Source organism: Pectinophora gossypiella, chromosome 3 (assembly GCF_024362695.1).
Source record: "Pectinophora gossypiella chromosome 3, ilPecGoss1.1, whole genome shotgun sequence".
Taxonomy (NCBI): Eukaryota; Metazoa; Arthropoda; class Insecta; order Lepidoptera; family Gelechiidae; genus Pectinophora; species Pectinophora gossypiella.
Window position 1 is genome coordinate 7,116,791 of NC_065406.1, and position 24,174 is coordinate 7,140,964.

Sequence of the window (24,174 nt, forward strand, 5' to 3'; positions counted from 1 at the left end):
TTGAAAAAGGTTCCACTTGACAAAGCACATTGCCTCCTTTAGTTAGTTATTACTAGTTTTTACTTTCAAGTACTTTGTTCTTGTTTAATAATTATAATATAACACGTTAAAATAAATATAGTTTATAATTACCTACTAGACCATGAGTTTTGTTATTACACCAGCATTATATAAAATGTCGGTTTTTTTATAACAAGCAAAACGACATAGAGACAATAAGCATCCGGTGCTTGTTAGTGCGGACAATTACGGCTAGGGTCGATACTTGTTGTGTAAAAAAAGATTTCTGATTATAAAAATGATTCAAAAGTACCTTGTTCAAACCGCAAACTTCGTGCTTCTACTTTTAGGAGTATCTCATACAACGGGTACGGACTACGGACTCTGTAGCGAACATTTTAGCCTACAAAAATTTAAACTCTATGGCAATATATTTTCATATTATTTTATTAAGTACATCCCAGCAGTCGGAGAGCAGGTTAATTGAGGGGAGGTCTGTGCCTAGCAGTGCAACGTATATAGGCTATTTATGTTATATAATTACGTATAAGTATATTACACCAATAAGAAGTCTGTCGCATACTAACCGTGAGTGACTCGTGCGCAGAGCTTTAGCATGACTCACTTCGAATTTCGCTTTAACGTTTCATTTAGTCACTGACACTGCAGTTGGAGGTAAACACGCCATGCCTGACAAGTTATAACATCCACACAGACGTCTGTATTACCTACATTATGAATATTCATTGCATCATAACGTCGTGCTTTACGAGTACGGACTTGAAACACGATATACCTAGCAGAGAGAGTATAAGTACCTAGTGTATGCGGAAAAAGAAAAGTTGGTAGAAAAGGAATTAAATAAAAATCTTCGTTACAGTTTTTCTTTACCAAAATATTTTTACTCGATTAAGTCAAAAGGAGGGTTGTAATTTTAGCAGGTCATTTAGGTAATTAAACACGCAGTGGTCCATGAGGCAAATATGGTTATTTTCTTTTCAAAGCACAAAGAAGTTTTTTTTTGACGTGACTTATTGAAGATTCGCCGCATATGGCATTAACTACTTGGCCAGACAAATGGGGAGCGCTGAAGGCTCTCACCCGGTAAAGAAGTATTGGGCACGTACGAAAGTTATGGGTAATAATAATACAGGGTGCTAGTGACAACGTAACGAAAACTTTGGAGGGATGATTCAGACCATGATTGTAGTTGATGATATTATGGGGAATTTTCCGTCGCAACAATATAAAACTGGAAAAAATTTAAAAGACCCAAAAATTTTCACGAATTTTTAGACAGGAAATTTTACTTTTTTACTTTCATGGTCTGAATCATCCCCCTCAGTATTCGTTACCGTGTCACTAACACCCATACGTACTCATATGGCTAGCTGTACGTACTTGTACGGGATGTAAGTGACATAGTAACGAATACGTGCTGAGGGGGATGATTCAGCTCATTATTCTGAGTTAGTATCTTTACCTTTGGATTTTTCCAAATTCAACTAAATAAAAGCATTAAAAAAGTACTAAAAATAATAATAAAAAAAAAAAATAAACCGTGAATATTGCCACGGAAAATTCCACTTGATATTAACTCAGATTCATGAGCAGAATCATCCCTCTCACTATTTATTACGATGTCACTTACACCCTGTATACCTAATAAAGCTAGTAATATTTAAAGTCATTGACATTGAACTTGAGTGTTACGTAGTGTGGAGATTGAGCCGACATTAAAGTTGGAGTTACGAGGGCTGCATTATTCATCTACACAGGAACAACAATAGATTGACCGGCATAACCCGGGTCAACGCATACGTTCCCACTGAGCATGAGTGTTTCGTCGACGTAAACCTATTCTATGATAGTTTTATTTAGTTGTATTTATAAACGTTGCGTATTGATTAGGATAATAGGCTAGTATCCAATAAAATCAGTCTTCTTCTTCTATCGTGTGGGTTGTGAGGCGGATTACCAACTCCATCAACCCTGTTGTCAGGGTTATTCCTGAGCCGCCATAGGCCCCTGACATGACTCATGTAACGACTACCTACGTAATTACATCAGTAAGTAGTAACAGAGACCAACGGCTTAACGTGTCTTCCGAGGCACAGATCATCTTACTTTTGGACAATCAGGTGATCAGCCTGTAATAAAATCAGTTACTTTTTATTAAACGTCAAAACACGAAATGACTATGGAAATTGTACAAAAAGCACACTGTGACGTCATAGAAAAACGTGATAAAATGTCAGACTTATTATTACGTTTTCTTGATTACAATCATAAATAAGTAAAATAGAAAAAAGAAAAAGTATTTCGTTAGTTTTAGATCTGTCTTTATTTAGTAATCAGAATTTTATAATTTATATTGAACCTAGTACACAACCCAATTTGTCAGTAGTACTAAATTAGCTTAACAATACTTTTATTTACGATTATCACTGTTACAATTAGGTATTTATATTACATATTAATTGTTATATAAAGCATGAAACCGTTACACCAACGGCGTACCTACCTACTTAAAACAAAATAAAAGTCTGGCGCCTATCCGCTTCAAAAACGAATCGAATAGAGGTATGTTTAGTTAAAATGCTTACTAAATTACTATAATTCATATTTAAACTGTTCAAGATAATGCTCCCTAATCAAGTAATCATAATGCATAAAGTTTTGTAATATAAATTACTAAGCTGCATGAATTTATGTCGTGAGAGAAAAGAACGATTGATGTAATTATAATTATATTTATTCAAAGTATGGCGCTACTAAAAGCGGACTCAAACAATGGCAGGTCATGTTGTGCGGGTTCAGCTATAAATTATGAGGGGATCGGGCGATCGAGCACCAAACGTCTCGGGAGGGCAGGGATCGGGAGCACTACGTACACACTCTCAAACTGTTAACAAAATCCTTTGAAATATGCGTATATTTACTGTCTGTTACGAAACATGTTTTGAAAGCTCAAAACAAAAATCAATCAACAATCAATAACATTGATTTATAATATATGATATTATGTTGATTTACAATGACTGAATCACGCAGAAGAGTCAAGGATTCCAGTTCCACTTCAAAAAACAATTTAGTTTAATTAAAAGAAATTACACCTCCAATTTGCTTAAGGTGATTCGTTTTCCATACAAAAGTTTATGCAGTGCTACAGGAAAACGGATAGAGGAATATTGTTATAAAACCGATAAATAGTAATATTTTGGTGTATTATTTTCGCAAACTAACAAAAATTTAGGGTCCGAATACGAGAAGTACCATATTTCAGACCCTCAATTTTGATCAATTCTACATTTGTAGTGGTGGAGATTACAGTGTATTTGCTGAGCGTGTAGAGGTGTCAATGTTAGTTTGTGTGCGTGATAGTTTTTTTTTTCTAAAGGCTTTGACTACTTGACAAGTGTAATAGAATGTCAGTGACAATTTATAAAGAGATGTTGTATGAAGAGAATAAATATAAATAAAAAACTAAAAATACTACAATCTGAGAAAAGGAATATTGGAAAAATATTTTTGTAATAACGTATCTTATTTAAACATTTTTAAATAATGGGTAAATAACCGTGTTTTAAAAGAGGACATATATTATAATAAAAAATCAATACATAAAATGAAATGGCTGTATGGGCATAGTACCCTTTGCCTTACCCTTCGGGGAAAACCAAATCAAAAAAGAAGTTGTTGCATTTGCCGGCCTAAATAGTAGTCATTTATAATTAATTGTTTTTCCATCCAACATACAGATTTATTTATATTCTCTTTGCCGCGGACTTTTTGGTGGGACCGGGAACGGGAAGGTTGCTTTCTTCATTGAATAATCTAAATAATCAATACGAAGTGGTGTTTTGTGGTTAATGATCACATTAGTCGGAAAACATTCCCGATAGTATTATTAAATCGGAATATTCAATAAACAAAGTGTACCTATCTATTTTCGCTTTGCGCCAACAAGCCGCTTACTTCGTTTGGGGTTCGGAGTAGGAGTCTGCTCCGAGGGTGGGGGCTTAGGTTTCATAATTTCATTAATCATCATCAAGAAAAAAAAACACAAGACATGGCTGTATGTTCATAGTTCCCTTTGCCTTGCCCTTTGGGAAAAAAAATAAGATAAATTTTGAAATTCTTATGTATAATAAACAAACATCACAGACATCATGACAGATCTAAAACTAAATAAAATCTTTTTTCTTTTTTCTATTTGACTTATTTATGAATTTTAATCAAGAAAACGTGATAATAAGTTCGACAGCAACCAGTTCAGGTCCCCGAAACAGCCCATTTCAGGCCGCGTATATATGGAAATACTACTTCAATACGTCCCAGCCTCGTCTTTTTTTAACGTCCTCGTTATAAAAAGACGTCCTAACCTGAACTAACTAACCTAACAATAAACACCACGCGTAAATATAATGTCCAGAAATGCGCTGTGAGTCGTCTGGACTGGGCGCGAAAACAACATAGAATTCGATTAGGTGCTAAGTGTCCCGCATGCTATCACCAGCTGTCACTGACATACGTATGAAGTCCCGCGGATTTTATTGGAACTAAATGACAAGTCATAATAATTATATGCGGATACTGCGACATCAGCGCCGTGCTTGCGGGACGTCCTGAAGCGCTATTACATCTTTCAAACGCGATGCGACAAAGTTTGAACCTACGCAATTTAGGAAAAATCTACCTTATTATTACTGTACTGTGATCGTTATTTGTAAAATCATACAATACATATACACAATTCTTTATACACAATATAATTATTATGACATATTGTGGACTTTTCGGTATACCTACAAAAAAGGAACAATTCAACCATACGTTGTTTTGTTATAATTATCTCAATGGGCTCAGGCAGCGTTTTCGCCGAAAGCTCCAAGTCGGCTATATTTGTAACGATAATTATGTTTGACATTCATCATCATTTTTGAACCATTTTATACAAAAAAAATACTTGTATAAATTATAAACCCTAAAGCACGCCCATGAATCACTCTACTCATTGGTGAAAACCGTATGAAAATCCGTTCAGTAGTTTTTTAGTTAGCCGCATGTTCACTGATGCGATTAATGCCTGTTAGAATTTTACAAAATAAAAAATACGGAAATTACGGAAGGTACTTTAGTGCAAAGTAAATTATTGTATACTTAATTATAATATTATTGGTAAAAGTGATACTTTTTGAAAATTCCGTAACAAATACACGGGTTCGCCAAATTCAATTGTAAAAAAAAAATACAAAAAGTAAAAACAATTAAAACATGCACTTGGGTTTGAACCGTGAACCTTAAGAATGGCGGCTACTGCTTTACCAAATGCGCCATTTAGAAGTTAGAAGTAGACTTCAAATTATGCATCTCTTTTAATAGCTAACCTAGTTCGCATGTGTGTGTGACAGCTTCGTGTTTGTACACAAATTGAAATGACATCAACTTTTGATGCAATGTTTTAATATGATATCTTCAGTAAATACTTCAAAATTGTAGCTTAACTTAAAGATAATGTATGTAAGATTTCGCCACCTAACATTTCACTGGGTCAGAACTCAACACTAAACGAATAAATGGAAAAAAATACGAAAACTGCAGAAGTAACGCCATCTACTGACGCAGCGTTACCTAGCTGACTGAAACACATCACCTTAATAACCGCAGATTTGCAGTTAGCCTACATGCTATTTTAGCAACATTTTGAGTATCACTGGAGCTTGGAAGGAGAAGGAAGGAAATAATGTTTATATGTCTGCCTCGTTTGCACTTAGCGCAAGCGTGCGCCTGCGCAGCGAGTATCAACGACCTGTTGTGCGTACCCCCCCGCGCTTGCTCACGCGGACGCAACAGGCCTGATACAATAATTTCCATTTCACGGTCATTTCGTAACATTTCAATAACCCTAGTGTTAACGAAGTGGACTTTTGTAAATAAACAAGCATACTCGAATGTACATACAATGATCACGATTTACGCGATAGCGGGACTTCGACGCGAGTTGCGCAACGAGCAATAACGACGCGTTGAAGTTAAACACTCTTAAGTTGGCATTCAAATATACATTTTTGAAACCACAATACAAAAGTCATTGCAAATAGATCGTGACCCTAACGGTTTCTTTTCTACGCATTCGATCATATGAGAATCGATTGTTTAGTCAAGTAATAACAGTGTGATTGTTAACTGTACCCGCGGTGCAAGCTGCGGCGGGAAATGATATCGTGGGCATGACCCTAATGAACGCTACGCGGAATTTGGCCCTAACTGTACCACTTGCATATGTTAGTACGTTTTTTTTCTAAGTATACACATGCAGTCATGATGAACGTAACACAAGAGAAGCTTATATTAGCTCTGGAGTAAGACAGTAGATTTCTATCAACGGCAGAAATACGATTAATGTTTTATTAGGCGGACTGGTTTGTAATTATGAATAGAATGGGCGGCTCGAAAAATGGTAGGTATTAATTAATTCAGCGAAATTACATAAACAAGAAAGTAGAGATTACGCAACGCCATTTAAATATAAGGAGAGGAAATAAGAATGATTTATAAAATACATACAAGCTTTATTGCGCCGTAATTATTTACTTACAGACACGCAAAAAGGATAACATTATCATTGTAGGTATAGCGATGATCTCAACGGAATAACTATTCATTAGTTATGTATGCCATACGCAAAACACATGTGACCTCTAATAATAAGTATTTACAACAAGATAAATCTGTTGAATACATAACACCTAATCAGAGAGGAAATAAGAAATTACAGTTAATTATTTACTAAGTAGGTATGCAAAATGAATAGCGTCTTTGATAGTTAATAAATTAGCAGTAGTATAAGTATGAGTTACTATTAAAATTAATGTTAATTATGCCCAAATGAGTAGTCAAACCAGATGATATGAGTTTGAGCATGAGTTTAAAAGTTTACAGGCTCAAGGAGAGCATCTGTCGTGCACATGGCACGGCGAGGCGGGGCGGCCACTCGATGGGATAGAACACATTCGACCCGACCGAATCGAACCACGCTGAAACAATTACCAGTCCGAACACTTAACTGTAAGGTAATACCAGGTAATGCGGTCAAGGAGTTTAATTATGGCTCCACTACATTAAAGAACGTCGCGATAATATCACCAAAGTTAATGTAGGCCGCTTTACTCTCGTCACTTTTCTTTACTCACAAGATGGATGCAAAGCAAATAACAAGATATTACGCTCAATTAAAAAAATATATGTCCATGTCGCTGTCATGTCCCAATTAGCATAAACAGACAATTTCTATACGGTAACAAGGGGCCAGTAGAAATCCTAGTGAAACGGAACGGATCCATTTCGAATGAAATATGTTAGCGATATCGTAGGTATTGCGAAGATATGAGTGTAGATAGACAAGTAGGTAAGACAAGACAAATTTCACAGACGATGGTTATAAACAAGCGAATAACAGCCCGGGTGGGGCTCATTGTTCGCGCTGCTTGTGTGCGCATACGTCATGTTAAGGCAGCACTTAATTTTAAGGGCAGTGACGCGACCTCCGACCTCCGTTCTATGCTATTGTCATGCTAATCATGAATACCAGTCACTGATCAACTGTGACGAAATGTGCATCGCGATCCGCGGCTATTTACATAATTCGAGAATGATTGAAGAAAGGTTCTAACCAAAATATATTTACTGGCAGAGTGCGTCATATAAGCTGTATTGTCTCCCTGATAATAGTTTTTGTTAATACTCTTTATCAGTATAACGTACTTAACTTATATAGAAACGATAACACAGACCACCATAATTAAGGACATAGATAGAAAAAGGTTGACTCATGACATGACCACCGGTGGACGTTATCTTGTATTTGGTTGAGTCAAGACCACCGTGTTGTGTAAACGTCTAAGCAGAATAATGTTTATTGTTTACTGTAACCCGAACCTGATCCCTGGCTTATCCTGCTATAAGTAGATGTGGTGCTACCGGCGTTTCCTTGCTAGATATCGCATTATCCCGTCTTGTAGAGCTTCCTTCCGCGCCGGTTATAGAACTCACTACAGGATAAAGGATAAACCACTTATCTAAGGAAGTCACTACCTGCGGCCATTCTTGCAGTTGAAAACAAAAATATTTTAAGAACAGATGACGTTGTTAAACTATGATGTAAATCTAACAAACTGAATGTTACGAAGACACGTGGGTTGAGGTTTTAATCTTTTTTTTTATCCAAGTGCTCGATTTATGAGTTCGGATTTTTATACAGGGCTGTAAAAAACATATGATGGCGGATCTGCCCACGTAGAAACAAGTTCCATATTGTTGAAGTGGCTGGAGTAAATTAAGATTGGCCACTCCTGTCAAGGTCGCTTGGACGGTTGACGGTGACGCAACACCCGCTGGACGTGTTCGGCACTAAATTATTTCATTCATAAATCCTCCACGGGACAAAAGGTCATTATGATACGCTTCGACTACAAGAACGAGAGATTTCAAACAGATTTTTAGATTATAAACATTAACGTTCATAAACGACTGCGTTTAGACTAGGTAATCAATTTAGAAAGAAAGCACCAAGAAATAGTTACGTACACGCAACAAACTAATAATAACTTTTGCTTTTTTGCGCTACCAAACTCAGTTTCATCTCCCATTAAGTCAGCGATATTTCGTTAATTGTTCAACCCATTGTCGCGTGATGCAAGAACATAAGTCACATTGTATCAAACAAGTTTTGTCCTTCACAGAGTAGATATTGCGTAGTCGCATTCGGAACGTTTATTTGATACAACAACACATTAGAAACGGTTAATAAATATTACAAGTACGACAAACCCGAAGCAGTAGGCTACCAGTCCGAGCCGCTAGAAATGAATGGGTTACCTACAATCCTACACCAGACATTGTGACTGAATTCCGGTTTTAGATTCCATTACTATAAATCAAATAAGGTACATGACATTACAATTATGCAAAGCATTCAGAACGCTTTCAGGTGCTACTAATGTAATATCAAAGGAATTCGTAGAAATTGCTCAATTGGAAGGAATTTTCTCTACAAGTAATATTAACATCCGGTAAAAGTCCTTTCGTGCGACATTCTTTATAGATCCGGTGAACTCTATTTCCAATTAAAATAACATAGAAAATATCAAATTCGAAGGTACAATCAGTGTATGGTCTGCGGATCAGGAGGAAAAATTTAGAATGTAGTATAATACCTCTCTTTATAATGCTAGAAATGTCGCAGAAGACTGTATGGAATCTAGTTTTGTCTAACATCAGGGCGGGCACTAGAAGAGATAAACTCAGAACCTGTCGCTAAACAGGGGGGTTAAAAAGGCCACATCGAAGCTATTCATCAAAGAAAGCAATATTGCTTTTTGACATTTGTTTGCATTGCGCACTTACTTTTATATGCGCAAAATGTCAAATTGCAATATTGCTTTCTTAGACGAATTGCTTCGATGTGGGTATTTTAGCCCTCCAGAGCATCATTTTTATCATAACCTCCAATAATCTTAATGTGGACGTGTAAGTGCAAGTTGTTTTACAATTAGATCGCTTACAATGCTTACTGAGCTTACGGAAGCACTTAGGTACTTATATTAATCCGATACACATGAAACTACTGATGTAAATGATGTCATAGAGGCGCACTTATGAAGATTGGAACATGTGTAGGCATTTTATGATGATTACTAGTCAAATCAGTGCTAATAAAACAATTATGTACTAGGTCGTTAGATATTAACAAGCATCAGTTCACAGGTCCACTACTTCGACGAGATCTAAATGACGCAACTGACAATTATAGCTGTGCGTAAGAGAATATCTACTTACTGTGTTTACCAATCTATCGATCTAGTTACAAAAGGCGATAAATAATGAGTTGTCGTGGAACAATCAGATCTCTCCAAGGACGATGAATTTAGCTCTATCTCTTGAAAATATCAAAATATAATATAACAAAGTGGGTTATTGTACCGACATAAATTTATATATCATATAATATATATAAAATCAATAAACAGGCAATTTTATCAAAAGCGAGAGAGATTTCATTTACAGTCACTTTTAAAATTAGTGTCCACAGATGAGTATGATAAAGTTGATAGCACGAAGCAATTGCCTAGTAAATCGATTAGGTTAGACGGATGACGTGCACTGTGTCAATACTACCAACGTCTACTACCTTTGTTAAAGTAGCATGGAAAATATTCTAAGTTTTTCTTTCCGTCGCTGGCCATGCGTGGAAGATAAATAGGTAGGTAGTTCGCTTTAATCTAGTATCCACGATCTATTACCCAATACAAAGTAGCTTAGATATTTATGAACCCGTATCAATGATTCTAATGCGGTTTCTTTCCTGTTGTTATTACGTAAATTTATACTTTGCACGGATGAAAATAATTAGGTAACAATTAAATTTCGTATACGAATGCCTTCCTGTTATCGCTGAATACTGGTCCAACTTCCGACGTAGTCAGTCAGAAAGCTACGCTCGATTTAACGCTTGGGTAAGAAGGACGTTACATGTTATATCGATTGTTCTCTATTCGTTAATTCTTTTTACGAAATGTATAAAGTACTATAGGCGGATGACAGGGGAACGGGAAATTTATCCGTATATTTCGCATTGGTTTATATTGCAGACATTGCCTCGTTTATGTTCTTTGCAAGGAGTACTAAAATATCTAAAATCAAAATGCTCTGGCTTTAGTCCAAAATGCTAATGCAGACAAGTGCATATCGTCGACATAACTACGCTGGAATCCACAGCTGAATCCTAAACACTGACACCTGAAGTTTCAAGCTGTGTCGTTTACGAGTTCGTTGTCTTTGTTCTGTAAACAAGTGTTCACTATTTTCTGTTCACGCCCAAACTGTATAAAACATTAAAAGTTTTTGTTGACACGGTGGGTCGTAAACCGTACGTTACCAAGTATATTAACGTTAGAACATGCGCGCATACGGTACTGCGGCCCGAACAATCTGTCATTCACTGAGTCCCATAAAGATAAGTTTCGAAATTATACACCTAAAAATGGAACTCGCTTTTAATATGAAAACATAGAACAAGCAACAAGGCCTATAGCATTTGTTTACGAATGTGGAGACAATTCAGTAGCCTATTTAGCTTATTGAACAAATAAATAATGCAGGGGCGCTAGAGATCCCTGGCCCGTCTCCATACGAATTAACCTCAATTGAGAGAGCCGAGGAGGCGCTCCGCTGATTGAAGACACTGTACTCTAACTACCAGTAAATGCCCCTTAGTGTCTTCCTACTATTTGTATACCGCTGTATTAGCAGAGAGATATTGACCCTGATTCTAAATAAACACAATTCAGAAGCCCCTGGACAGGTGCAACTCTGTGTTTCACAAATATGTTCCTAAGTACATTACACTTCCACAATGCTTTAAATTCAATTGATAAGATACGGGCGATCGTATTCTACATTCAGAAAGATAACTTTTATCAATGTGATGCACGATAAACTAACAACAATAAAATATCCACATCAAAGTATGAAATCTACTGTAACAATCAGATAGGTTAGAATGAAAGGAGTACCCGGATGCGTTAGATCAACGCCATAAATGCAACGCTTCAAAGAAGTTGAATCTTGTACAGCGTGCAGTAAGGACTGTAAAGGCGTCAAGCCACAAATGGGCTATGATTAATGGGAAAAATAATCTTAACTACATAGGCACCATCCGGCGGAGTTTCTTTGCTCGGTTTCCTTTTATACTGTACTTAGAAAACGCGTTATCGCTGACGTACGTCAGGTTAAAGTGGAGCAAAAGTGTTGGAGATGTTTGCATAATTAGTGTTTGCGTTGGATTAACTACCGCGGATGCTGCAAGTGATAGCCGCAGGTTACGTAAATAGAACGTGGATCGTCATTCAGTGTGTACTCCGCGGTGACAACGTCAGTCACGGTCTCCAGCTACCAGCAACAAACAAGTTTTATTGTTGATTTACAACAACTATAAACATCGCCTAAAGAAATAAATACTCAAGCACGAAATCTTTAACAAATATTTTTAGAAGGACAACTGCTACATTAAGTGATAAATTTTGGCCAAGGAATCGTTTGCGGGTTTAAATATGTACGTAAAACAGTCGAATACGTAGTAAATTATAAATGTTAATCATATTCTAACAAAAACAGTGTTATCGTAAGAAACATTACTATTTTTAAAGTGGTTTGTCAATGTCTCAAGTTTTTATCATAGTGGGCCACTTGACGATAACTTATTCGTAAAATTATTGTGCTTTCCGAAAACACGGAAACAGAGACAACTTGCTCAAGTTGTAGGTATTTAAGTAAAAAATAGGTTAAATAAATCTACGCCAGATGCCTCTTATGGTGCATAAAAAATAAATTTGTGAAAAAAAAACGGGAGAAGAGTTGTAACCCGGTTGAAATCTAAAATTCTTTGAAAGTTGCATACAAAACGTCGCGGTCGTAAAGAGGAAAAAGCATCACCTTGTGTTATCGACATAAAACACATCAAACAAGATGGGTATCAAAGGTTTGACCCCAAATAGAACCAGAACCGCCTATAAACTGTCTCGTTCAACGTTTCATGTTAGCTTTTATCGTTTGTTTAACTCTTTACAATTGACAAGTTTCACTCTCCAAGTGTCGTCGCAGACCTTAATAACGTGCGAATTGAAAAAAATCAGGAACATTTATGGACATAATACTAAATGAAACATTGCATTAGAGCGAGTTTATGTCGCCACACTTTCTTATGATGAATAAGGTAACAATAACGATACGAGTTTAAGGAGACTAGCGTCCGGCTTCGAGCAGGATGGGCGACCGATAATAGGGCCTTACAAACAACTTGTAAAAAAGGGGACGCGTTACCTGCTCCCGATTGTGATACAAAAACTACTAGGGATGATATCCCAAACATCGCACTCTATCTTACTGATAAACAAGTTAACATGATTAAAATATTAGCGACTACAACTGATAATAGAGCATCTTTACTCAATTGTCTATGTCTTCTGTTACAAACACGTTATTCAATGCAGGTAATCAAAATTATTATACTATTAACGTATAATTCCTGTGTATTATTATGTGATTATTCATCAAAGATACAAAGATACAAAAAGCTGTAAACTAACAGCAAATTACACCCGGATGTCTTGGTAACAAAACAACAAATCTTAACCAAACGTGTTTCGCTCATATGGAGCTCAAAAATGATGGAATACACTGCTCCAATAATGGTAACTACCAAAACTCGATGACAAGCCACTAGATCACAATTAATGATAAAAGGTTTATTGAAACATTCACATTTTTCACTGTTATAAACACTGGAAAGTTGCAGTTTGTTTATAAGAACCACGAATTATCGCGCGCGAAGTAGTAAAGTCGAACGCACGTGCGTCCGTCCATCGACGAGACTCCATACACACTGTCTGGCTGTTCGTGTTCGTTCGCTCGTTCAGTAACGGCGGCGGTAGCGCTGCATAATGGTGACCGGTTGCTTTGAATTAACTGACTCACGGAATAAACGACACCAAACCCCGTACCCCGTGGAACCCGGATGATCGAACAACTAGCTGCTATTGAATTAGCCGTGGGGTGCACAGGGGTTGCGCATTTAGGGCTATGTGGGATTATTGATAGAGTTCAATAAAGATGACTTTTTCGATTAAGGGAATACGACGTTAAATATTGGGAGCGTTGACGTCGATATTAAGGAAGAGTTGCCAGTATTCGATTATAATAATGAAGATAGAGCGTCATAGAGCGCGCGCCCCAGATGAAGCGGGTCGCACACATTATCGTGCGAGGGCCTCGCGTTGCGCAAGCGGCAGCCACTTCTGAAGATTTATAGGCCGCGAGCTCGAGTTACACTTGATAACGTCTGCGCACGCGGCAACCGCATAAAGACGGTGCCAGCTTTTTGTTGAAACTAAACGTGCGTAACGCAAACAAATTACAACAAGTTATTCATCCCGCACAAGAATTATGTATTTGCCAACTATTGTGTTCGGACTACGAAACAGCTGTTAAATAAGTTGAAAGTTTAATACGGTTCTATTACTGTAGGTATTGTATAGCTTGAGGATGTACTTATGTGCTAACCAATACCGTTCAATGCAAACTTTCTAATGATCCCAGTTCAAGATTTGGGACATGTGTAATTAATAAGGCGTGTAGTTGATTACATTTCCATATGCTGACGCGACTTTCTCATCTTATATTAAGGTGATTCGTTTTCCATACAAAAGTTGATGCAGTGCTACAGGAAAACGGATAGAGGAATATTGTTATAAAACCGATAAATAGTAATATTTTGGTGTATTATTTTCGCAAACTAACAAAAATTTAAGGTCCGAATACGAGAAGTACCATATTTCAGACCCTCAATTTTGATCAATTCTACATTTGTAGTGGTGCAGATTACAGTGTATTTGCTGAGCGTGTAGAGGTGTCAATGTTAGTTTGTGTGCGTGATAGTTTTTTTTTTTTCTAAAGGCTTTGACTACTTGACAAGTGTAATAGAATGTCAGTGACAATTTATAAAGAGATTTTGTATGAAGAGAATAAATATAAATAAAAAACTAAAAATTCTACAATCTGAGAAAAGGAATATTGGAAAAATATTTTTGTAATAACGTATCTTATTTAAACATTTTTAAATAATGGGTAAATACCGTGTTTTAAAAGAGGACATATATTATAATAAAAAATCAATACATAAAATGAAAGAAATGGCTGTATGGGCATAGTTCCCTTTGCCTTACCCTTCGGGGAAAACCAATTCAAAAAAGAAGTTGTTGCATTTGCCGGCCTAAATAGTAGTCATTTATAATTAATTGTTTTTCCATCCAACATACAGATTTATTTATATTCTCTTTGCCGCGGACTTTTTGGTGGGACCGGGAACGGGAAGGTTGCTTTCTTCATTGAATAATCTAAATAATCAATACGAAGTGGTGTTTTGTGGTTAATGATCACATTAGTCGGAAAACATTCCCGATAGTATTATTAAATCGGAATATTCAATAAACAAAGTGTACCTATCTATTTTCGCTTTGCGCCAACAAGCCGCTTACTTCGTTTGGGGTTCGGAGTAGGAGTCTGCTCCGAGGGTGGGGGCTTAGGTTTCATCATTTCATTAATCATCATCAAGAAAAAAAAACACAAGACATGGCTGTATGTTCATAGTTCCCTTTGCCTTGCCCTTTGGGAAAAAAAATAAGATACATTTTGAAATTCTTATGTATAATAAACAAACATCACAGACATCATGACAGATCTAAAACTAAATAAAATCTTTTTTCTTTTTTCTATTTGGCTTATTTATGAATTTTAATCAAGAAAACGTGATAATAAGTTCGACAGCAACCAGTTCAGGTCCCCGAAACAGCCCATTTCAGGCCGCGTATATATGGAAATACTACTTCAATACGTCCCAGCCTCGTCTTTTTTTAACGTCCTCGTTATAAAAAGACGTCCTAACCTGAACTAACTAACCTAACAATAAACACCACGCGTAAATATATGTCCAGAAATGCGCTGTGAGTCGTCTGGACTGGGCGCGAAAACAACATAGAATTCGATTAGGTGCTAAGTGTCCCGCATGCTATCACCAGCTGTCACTGACATACGTATGAAGTCCCGCGGATTTTATTGGAACTAAATGACAAGTCATAATAATTATATGCGGATACTGCGACATCAGCGCCGTGCTTGCGGGACGTCCTGAAGCGCTATTACATCTTTCAAACGCGATGCGACAAAGTTTGAACCTACGCAATTTAGGAAAAATCTACCTTATTATTACTGTACTGTGATCGTTATTTGTAAAATCATACAATACATATACACAATTCTTTATACACAATATAATTATTATGACATATTGTGGACTTTTCGGTATACCTACAAAAAAGGAACAATTCAACCATACGTTGTTTTGTTATATCTCAATGGGCTCAGGCAGCGTTTTCGCCGAAAGCTCCAAGTCGGCTATATTTGTAACGATAAGTAATTATGTTTGACATTCATCATCATTTTTGAACCATTTTATACAAAAAAAATACTTGTATAAATTATAAACCCTAAAGCACGCCCATGAATCACTCTACTCATTGGTGAAAACCGTATGAAAATCCGTTCAGTAGTTTTTTAGTTAGCCGCATGTTCACTGATGCGATTAATGCCTGTTAGAATTTTACAAAATAAAAATACGGAAATTACGGAAGGTACTTTAGTGCAAAGTAAATTATTGTATACTTAATTATAATATTATTGGTAAAAGTGATACTTTTTGAAAATTCCGTAACAAATAGACGGGTTCGCCAAATTCAATTGTAAAAAAAAATACAAAAAGTAAAAACAATTAAAACATGCAGTTGGGTTTGAACCGTGAACCTTAAGAATGGCGGCTACTGCTTTACCAAATGCGCCATTTAGAAGTTAGAAGTAGACTTCAAATTATGCATCTCTTTTAATAGCTAACCTAGTTCGCATGTGTGTGTGACAGCTTCGTGTTTGTACACAAATTGAAATGACACCAACTTTTGATGCAATGTTTCAATATGATATCTTCAGTAAATACTTCAAAATTGTAGCTTAACTTAAAGATAATGTATGTAAGATTTCGCCACCTAACATTTCACTGGGTCAGAACTCAACACTAAACGAATAAATGGAAAAAAATACGAAAACTGCAGAAGTAACGCCATCTACTGACGCAGCGTTACCTAGCTGACTGAAACACATCACCTTAAGTTTCACTGATATAAACAAACATGCATGACATTATCAAACATTTGTACACGACGCACCAATGTTGCCAATTGTGCAGGATGAGACATCAACGTTCCTTTGTTAGCGCGTGGTTAGCTTTGGCTAAGTGCCAGAACACGCGCCTACTGCAGCGGGTAACTTTACCAAATACAACTAAATTCTAGTGCAAATCCACCACTCGACAAAACACAAAACATGCTGTAGCATGATTGTGTACAGTCAGTCGATGTTAACCTCGAGTCAATATAAAGAATCATGAGAAACGTTCAATAAAACAAGCGATTCAGTAAATGGACAAATGACTGACTACCCACAGAAATTGTATTACGCGCCTTAAAGGTCATATAAAATTAGAAGTTCAGATTATTGATACGAACTTATGAATAGTAAGCTTCATTATCTCAGTGAAAGTGATCCACTTTGTTAGAGGGGTTTTTTGTGTTTTGATATTATGTTATTTTCTTCCAAAATTGAGATAAGTAAAAGCAATAAAGCAATAACAAATAACCTTTTGAACCAAACAAGCTGTCAAGAAATAAACAAATCAGCAATAACTTGTGACAAGAAGTGCAAGTAAGAACTAAATGCATCGAATTAAATAACCATTGCATCCAATTGATACCTTGTTGGTAATCATCGAACGTATTACCACTTATATGCTATGCCACATGCCAGCAAAAACTTGAAACGATTTGTATAGCTAAGGCAGTGTAACTGCAATTAATACTAACAGTAATGATTATTGATGTGCTGAGGCAGCGAGCGAGGTCGTATAAAAGAAAACGGCGAGCTTCAACCATGGAACGAAACTGACGTCCACTTAAAAGGAATAAGAAATGTAGCTTTCAAACGGAAATAAACTTTAAATCGAAAGAGAGAACGATGTATTGATAGTTTCCCAGTAAAATACTGCTGGCGAGTAGACACAAGCGTTCCAAAACTACACAATGGCGTCGCAAGAACAACGATAGACGTTCGTTTGCTCGTGTTGAATTATTTATGGCGGCCCTGCTTTACCAGACAGTAAATTAAGAGAACAAAAACAACCACCCGACAGGCTCTCATTGAAAACTTTACTTTTTCTTGGATTAAATGGGCAGATGGGGAAATATTAATGCGTCCGTAGGCCGTTATTTTCCAAACTTTAACGAAGGGACACTCATTAGTCGTCTACCTTTTCTTTTGCAACGCTTTCGTGCAGCACGATTTCATCAAGAACGTTTCGAAAGAAATCCTTTGTTTTGCAATTAAACAACAAAAGGACAATAGTGACTCTCGAATTTGATTAGATAATGACGATTCGATTTTAGAACAAAACATTGTATACACACGGAATACTTTTGTTTTAAAAAAAATCTATCGAACTACGGGTTTGAAATCACATAGACACTTATTGTAAAATTGTAACTTGATACCTAAGTTGTTATCTTGCTTGCTTGCTTGAAAGTACGCCTTCTCGCGCCAATCTCACAGAGCAACAAGTTATGACTCACAACCGATACAATTATTACGGGCCTTAAATATTTCATGTCAATTGAAATTAATGACATGTGAGACAAGACCGAAGGGCTCCCGAGTTATCGCCATATTGGTCCGAGTCCGCATATATTGCGGTGTGTCAGCCGACACAAGAACAAGTCAACAGCGAAGTGTGTGGCGGAAAATTTATTGTATGTTCATAGAAAATTACGACGTGTTTATTACTGCTGTATTAATATTTCCAGATGGATATTTATGTTTATAAGTATGTAGTGGAACTGCTATAGACTTTATGTTGAGAGAAATTGTAAAACAGACCGAATGACAAAACTTAGTAGCTTTCGTTGTCAATGTCCAGAAAAAGGATTAAATATCCGAGAGATCAACTCAAGATGAATGAAGTTTCTGTCAAAATATTTTGTTATTTCAGAACTTAATCGCTTCTCTTTTAATCGGCTTTGGTGTGTTGCAATCTAACAAAAATAACCAGCGACAATATTGCACTTAGGTACTTCTTTTTGTGGTCATAATTTTGAAAGTAAACAGCTCTTTTTACATACAATAATCATGTTTTCCTTAATGATGATAATTATATACTTGTAACTCTGTTAAATATAATATTCATAGCAACCTTCGAGTCATAATATGACGTTATTCGTTTTTATTTGTCCTTAAACTTTGCTACGTTAATGATGGGTCAAGACGATAATATTACAACAAGACACGTTGCTTTAGCTCTTTGACAACAGTTTTATAATATTATACAACAGTTTTTTTATTGTTTTATTATATATATAGTATCTTGGCTTATTAAAAAATATCCAACTGTGACGGTTTCTGGTATGCCTCATTCCCTTGATTAAAAACAGGCACAGGAAAACCTATGCCAGTAATAGGGTTAACCTATTGACCAAAAAATCGAAAGGTAATGTAGGTCAATTACGTTCGGGTACTTAATAGCAGTGAAGCAGCTTCTGATTAGCGCCTAGGTGTATTGTACGAGTAAGCTACAATAAATAATCATGCGAGAACTACAAACTTCAACATTATAAGCCGACGACATCCATGCTTGTTACATTCTCAGTTGCATTGATTGGCTTCAATCTCGCTGGGTGTTAAGTCATTTGAAGAAAATCCAAAATTGATATGTTTGGTACACAAACACGTCACATAAGTTTCTTTTTCACAGCAAAGATTCGTTATGAAAGTGGTAGTAAGTTCGTATAAATGTAGAATTTTGAACAGTTCTGTACCGGATCACTACAATTCATGATTTTTTTATTTCAATTCCATTTAAAATTTAGCAACTATGCGTATGACTTAGGACCTAGAAGTATCAGCGGTAGCGACTCGCAGTTGGCGTTTGGCACAGATTCCTACCGCCAGATATGGTTACAAATAGGACCGCCGCGTCTCACGGTCGCCCGACCCGGCCCTTACATTATTTACTGACCCCTCACTTTGACATTGCAACTCAACTTTCTTGCATTTGGATAATTCTCTCGTAAAAAATGACCCGGCGTGTTGAGTGAGAGATTACTGTAGAGAAACTGTGTGGAAAGTAGTAGCGATTGTGATTACGCACTTATCCGGAGGTGGGAAGAAAATGATGAGTCACGTCGGTTTTGACTTTTGACTCTTGAGTTGATCATTTCTTTAGTTTTAAGAGTTCTGAGTATGGCAAATAATTAGTACAACAAGTACATCTGTACCTACTAAAAAAACGTATACTATACAGCACCAACATGTAAACAAGACAAAACGTAATAAAACTCCTTGAACGCAGGTGCATCTCGAATGAATAGCTACCAGAATTAGACAAGAGAAACAAGACCCCATAAAAATAACCTTAAAACAAAAGACGCGGACGATCCTTACGAATCCCTATCGAATGTCAAAAAGTGAAAGTCCAAAGCCTTGTGTCAAAGTGTCAAGCAGTACCTACCCAACCGCAGAATGTAATTTACGTGCAGCCACTAAATTGGAAAGTCTAATATTACAATGCTTATAAACAAAAAAGATTAGTTAGCTAAGCATCCGTGGGCCAAGATAGCTTAACAAGGTGGCAAGTAATATTTATTCATTATTTTGTCTACGAACACAATATCATGTTTCAATAAATGTGGGCGCATGTTATTTGTGGTGACAGCTCAACTGTTGACAGTCGACAAGTCGAAATCATGTTTCATTTGTTTATATTGCTCCTATGAAACAAAATACCAGCGTAATGGTACATTGATTGTACTTTCTATGGAGTTTGTCAATGTATTTCAACTACTAGGAGAGCGCTATTGATTCTCTGAAGATTTAGAAATCTTATCTTCAGGATTCAGGATTCAAGTTCTCGACAATCTCACAATCTCACAGATTCTTGTAGTTTTAATAGTAGTAGAATCCATCTGTCGAATCGCAGAAATTATACAGGTACTTTTTCTTTAATTTGATGAAAATGTAGGTAGTTAAAATATTATCAGAAAAGAGAAGAAACAATATCGCATTCGTTATTAACATAAAATCACGTAATTAAAGTTCTGGTTCGTTGTTTTAAATTAATGTAAAATTTTTGGTTCCTTTCATTTCACTTCGAAAGGGCTGATATGGGTTTCCATTAGAATATAATTTAAATACTAATAACCTATAAACGTACCTATAGTATAATTGTAGGGTGGTATTAGGTAGGTACTTACATTAGTCGTAAGTTGTGTTGTCAGCGTATGGACTTTTTCTTTAGCATCAGCGAGCTCTCTTCTCAGCTTCCGAACCTAAGAGAACAATAAATCAGTAATTAAAACGAAACCAGACAACGCCGTTCAATGCATTGTTCTAATGAAACTTAAGTTTTTGTCTTTCTCTCACCCTCTTCAAAGTAAGTCGACTTACTGTTTACGGGTTTTATCGACGTTGAGTACATTTTAATTACCTACGTATGTGGAAGCCTGTTATTGGCTTATTGGCATTCATGTATTTAATAATTCGATCATTTTAAAAACATAACCGTAAAAGTAAACTCCTCAAATAAAATTTAAAAAAGCATTTGATTTGAAATTTCTTACCTCGTGTGCTTGCCTCTCCTCGGACCCTGCGCCGGCAGCTAGAGACGACGCTGTTGACACCAGTGATGCGGTGGACCCGTGAACTGTAGGACACATTCTTATGATGTATAGGCTCTACAAGTTGTAATAATTGTATTTTGATGGTATGGTAACAAATGATGGCTGATGGTCATTGATCAATAAATTAACATTTAAGTGTAGCTCAAGTTAAACTATACTTCAGACCTAACAGTGCCTGGGAGAGAAATCAAAGTGCTTTGACGGCTTTAAAACCCGTATTACTGTTTGTCTAATCAGTGGATAAGACTTATCCTATCTGAGTGACCAATCTATTGGGGCACCTCGGAGCTGATCTACACCAGGTTATCTTCAGCAATACGTTGATAAGAATAATGGTGAATAATCGTGGGGCGTAAGCGTGGCCAATTATTGGTCAGCAAAAATTTAGTATCGATCGCCATCGACTCGCAAAGAAGAAGATCGTGCCCCGAACTTGGCGGGACATACTGAAATATAAACTTCTTTACATTTTTAAGACAACTTAATTCGTACTGTGCTTCAAGATGAACCCAACTTTACATCTTTTTTTCACATTCATATTCATTTATTGCATGTCACAAACAATTAAGGGAACATTTTAAAATACAACTTAATAACATTTTTTCTTACGATCCTTTAATGTTTTATATAAAGGGTCAAAATACCGTCATCATTCTTCTTAGGATAGTGGTGCGAATGTCTCGGAGTGTGCATGACGTTGGCAGGCTGGTGAGTGGGGCTGAGAGCCGAGCGCGGCGATGGCGACGGAGGCTCCGACACGCCGTAGTTCAGACCTATGGTCATAGAATAAAGAATAATGCTGCGCATAGAACGGCAACTCACGACTCCGCAACAATTCGTATCGGGTGCCGAGCTAGATTCGATTCGACTTCACCCTGGGTCTTTCTTTAGTCTAAATATCCGTAAGCCGCTAAAGAGTAACGGGGGAACGCGCGCAGACTGGCCCGCGCACTTATGCAGTAATTTATTGTATGGAGTGTCCTGGGCGTGCAAGGATTTAGATAAGGGCACAGATGAGAAAGGAAAATTACAATGTGATGTTGTTTAACAAAGAAGATTCGTAATTTGATGCTGTTAAAGTATGATAAAAAAGGTAATCAGTATTTTACCTTGTCCACCAGGTCCGTATTGCACTGGTAAACAATAATACGGCTCGTAGTCGCTCTCAGAAGACCTTTGCAGCATAGAAGGATATAACTTCTCCGACTTCGTAGATCTGTAAGCATTTTGACAGTCAATATCCCTTCTAGAAGCTAAAGATACGGACGATACGAACCGTACACTGCCACGATACATTTAGCATAATGACCACAAAAGCCTATTGATTTATAGATTTATCTAGCTCCTACAAAGAAGTTCAAAAGTAAATAACGGAAATTAAATTTAAAATTGCATAACTTCCAAGTTTGTTTGATTTGTGAATTCAATGCGCAAATTATGTTTCGAACGAAATTGTGAGAAAATTTAATTAGGTAACTTTAAGTATTTGATTTGCAAAAATAACATTTAGCATATTGATTTATCGTATGTGTAAATTAAAATGAGAATGGTAAAAAGCCGTGCCAAGTTCAAATCATGCAAACGATGTCTTGGTATAAGAGAAGCGTGCCACCTCGAAGCAAATATGAGCAAACCTTCCTTGTGGCGTACCTTGGGAACGTCCTATCTCTGAGGTAGCTAAAATTTGATCAAATAACATTTATTTTATACGAATCCATAACTTTTCAAGTACCTTATATACGGTCATGACGGGTAAGTGATGTTAATGAACATGAATGGGAACAATGAGTGGCATGATAAAAGAATGACCAAATACAATAGAAATATTTTAATAAATAGATTAATTAGAACTTTGACCTGTACCAATGACGAGCTAATAGCAACTATTTACTAAAAGATTGTCTGAGAACGATAGTTTGTTAGATACACAGACAAAGGGGATACACAGATATAAGGGGACTGATAGCCGCAGTTCTAACTAGAATGCCGATAGACTGTCGCCAATTTAGACAGGTCTGACTGAGCGCCATTACGTATTTGTTAAATGCAGCCTCGATGAAAAATACGTACTGAAAAGGCTGCAGCTTAGTAGATCACGTTCCACCCAACCAACCTCCTTGTACTATTGGAGCGCAAATAATTACAGTTTAAATCGCTGGATTATTATGATAGATGAAAAGACGCACCTAATACTGTTGCTCCTGTTAAGCCGGGAGCCCTGAGCGTCTCGGTGCATGATGAGCTTATTGTGTGTGAGTGAGCTGCGGTGTGAGTTAGGGGAGGAGGTGTGTTGTGCCGCCGAGTGCAGCGACGTGAGAGACTCCATACTCTCGCCCTCGGACAGGCGGCCGCTCGCCGAGTATGTGTTGCTGAAACCGGGACAGTTCAGGGGTCATGCTGGCCAGTTGTAGGGTGTCTGATGTTTTTTTTCTTTTTTGATGCGTTTTTAGAGTGTTTTAGGTATAGTTTATAAGAAATAGTAGGCAAATGCGCGCAAAGTTTAAGTATTACTATATTCTTGAACACTTTTCCGCAAAGAGAATTTGGTTGAAAATAATTTTAGAAAACCAAACGGATTTAGATTGTAATCTTCCTACAACTGGCCATATCGGAAAATGGATAAAGCACGTGAAAATGATATAAGTTTCCACATAATGTTAATGCATTTCCAAATTCCAATCACTCGAAAATGACACGCATAAAGGAATGAAAAGGGACGTGAAAATGTAAACGATGATGCTTTATGATCACACAAGGGAGCTAATTTACACAAACTGTACAGGTTTTT

The 24,174-nt window shown here is 36.7% G+C and overlaps 1 protein-coding gene across 3 annotated transcripts in view; it reads right to left on the bottom strand.

The window, feature by feature from the left end:
- Window positions 1-24,174, bottom strand: part of LOC126381753 (protein sickie) — a 149,404-nt gene that overhangs the window by 30,767 nt on the left and 94,463 nt on the right. For 2 of the 3 annotated variants that reach the window (XM_050031212.1, XM_050031211.1), the window contains exons 14-18: window positions 23,573-23,755; window positions 22,496-22,602; window positions 22,031-22,159; window positions 21,327-21,409; window positions 20,961-21,035 (exon numbers count right to left, since the gene is read on the bottom strand). In XM_050031212.1, coding sequence (XP_049887169.1) covers window positions 20,961-21,035; window positions 21,327-21,409; window positions 22,031-22,159; window positions 22,496-22,602; window positions 23,573-23,755 — 577 coding nt within the window. The remainder of the gene's footprint in view (window positions 1-20,960; window positions 21,036-21,326; window positions 21,410-22,030; window positions 22,160-22,495; window positions 22,603-23,572; window positions 23,756-24,174) is intronic. The other variant, XM_050031214.1, reaches the window with a different exon arrangement.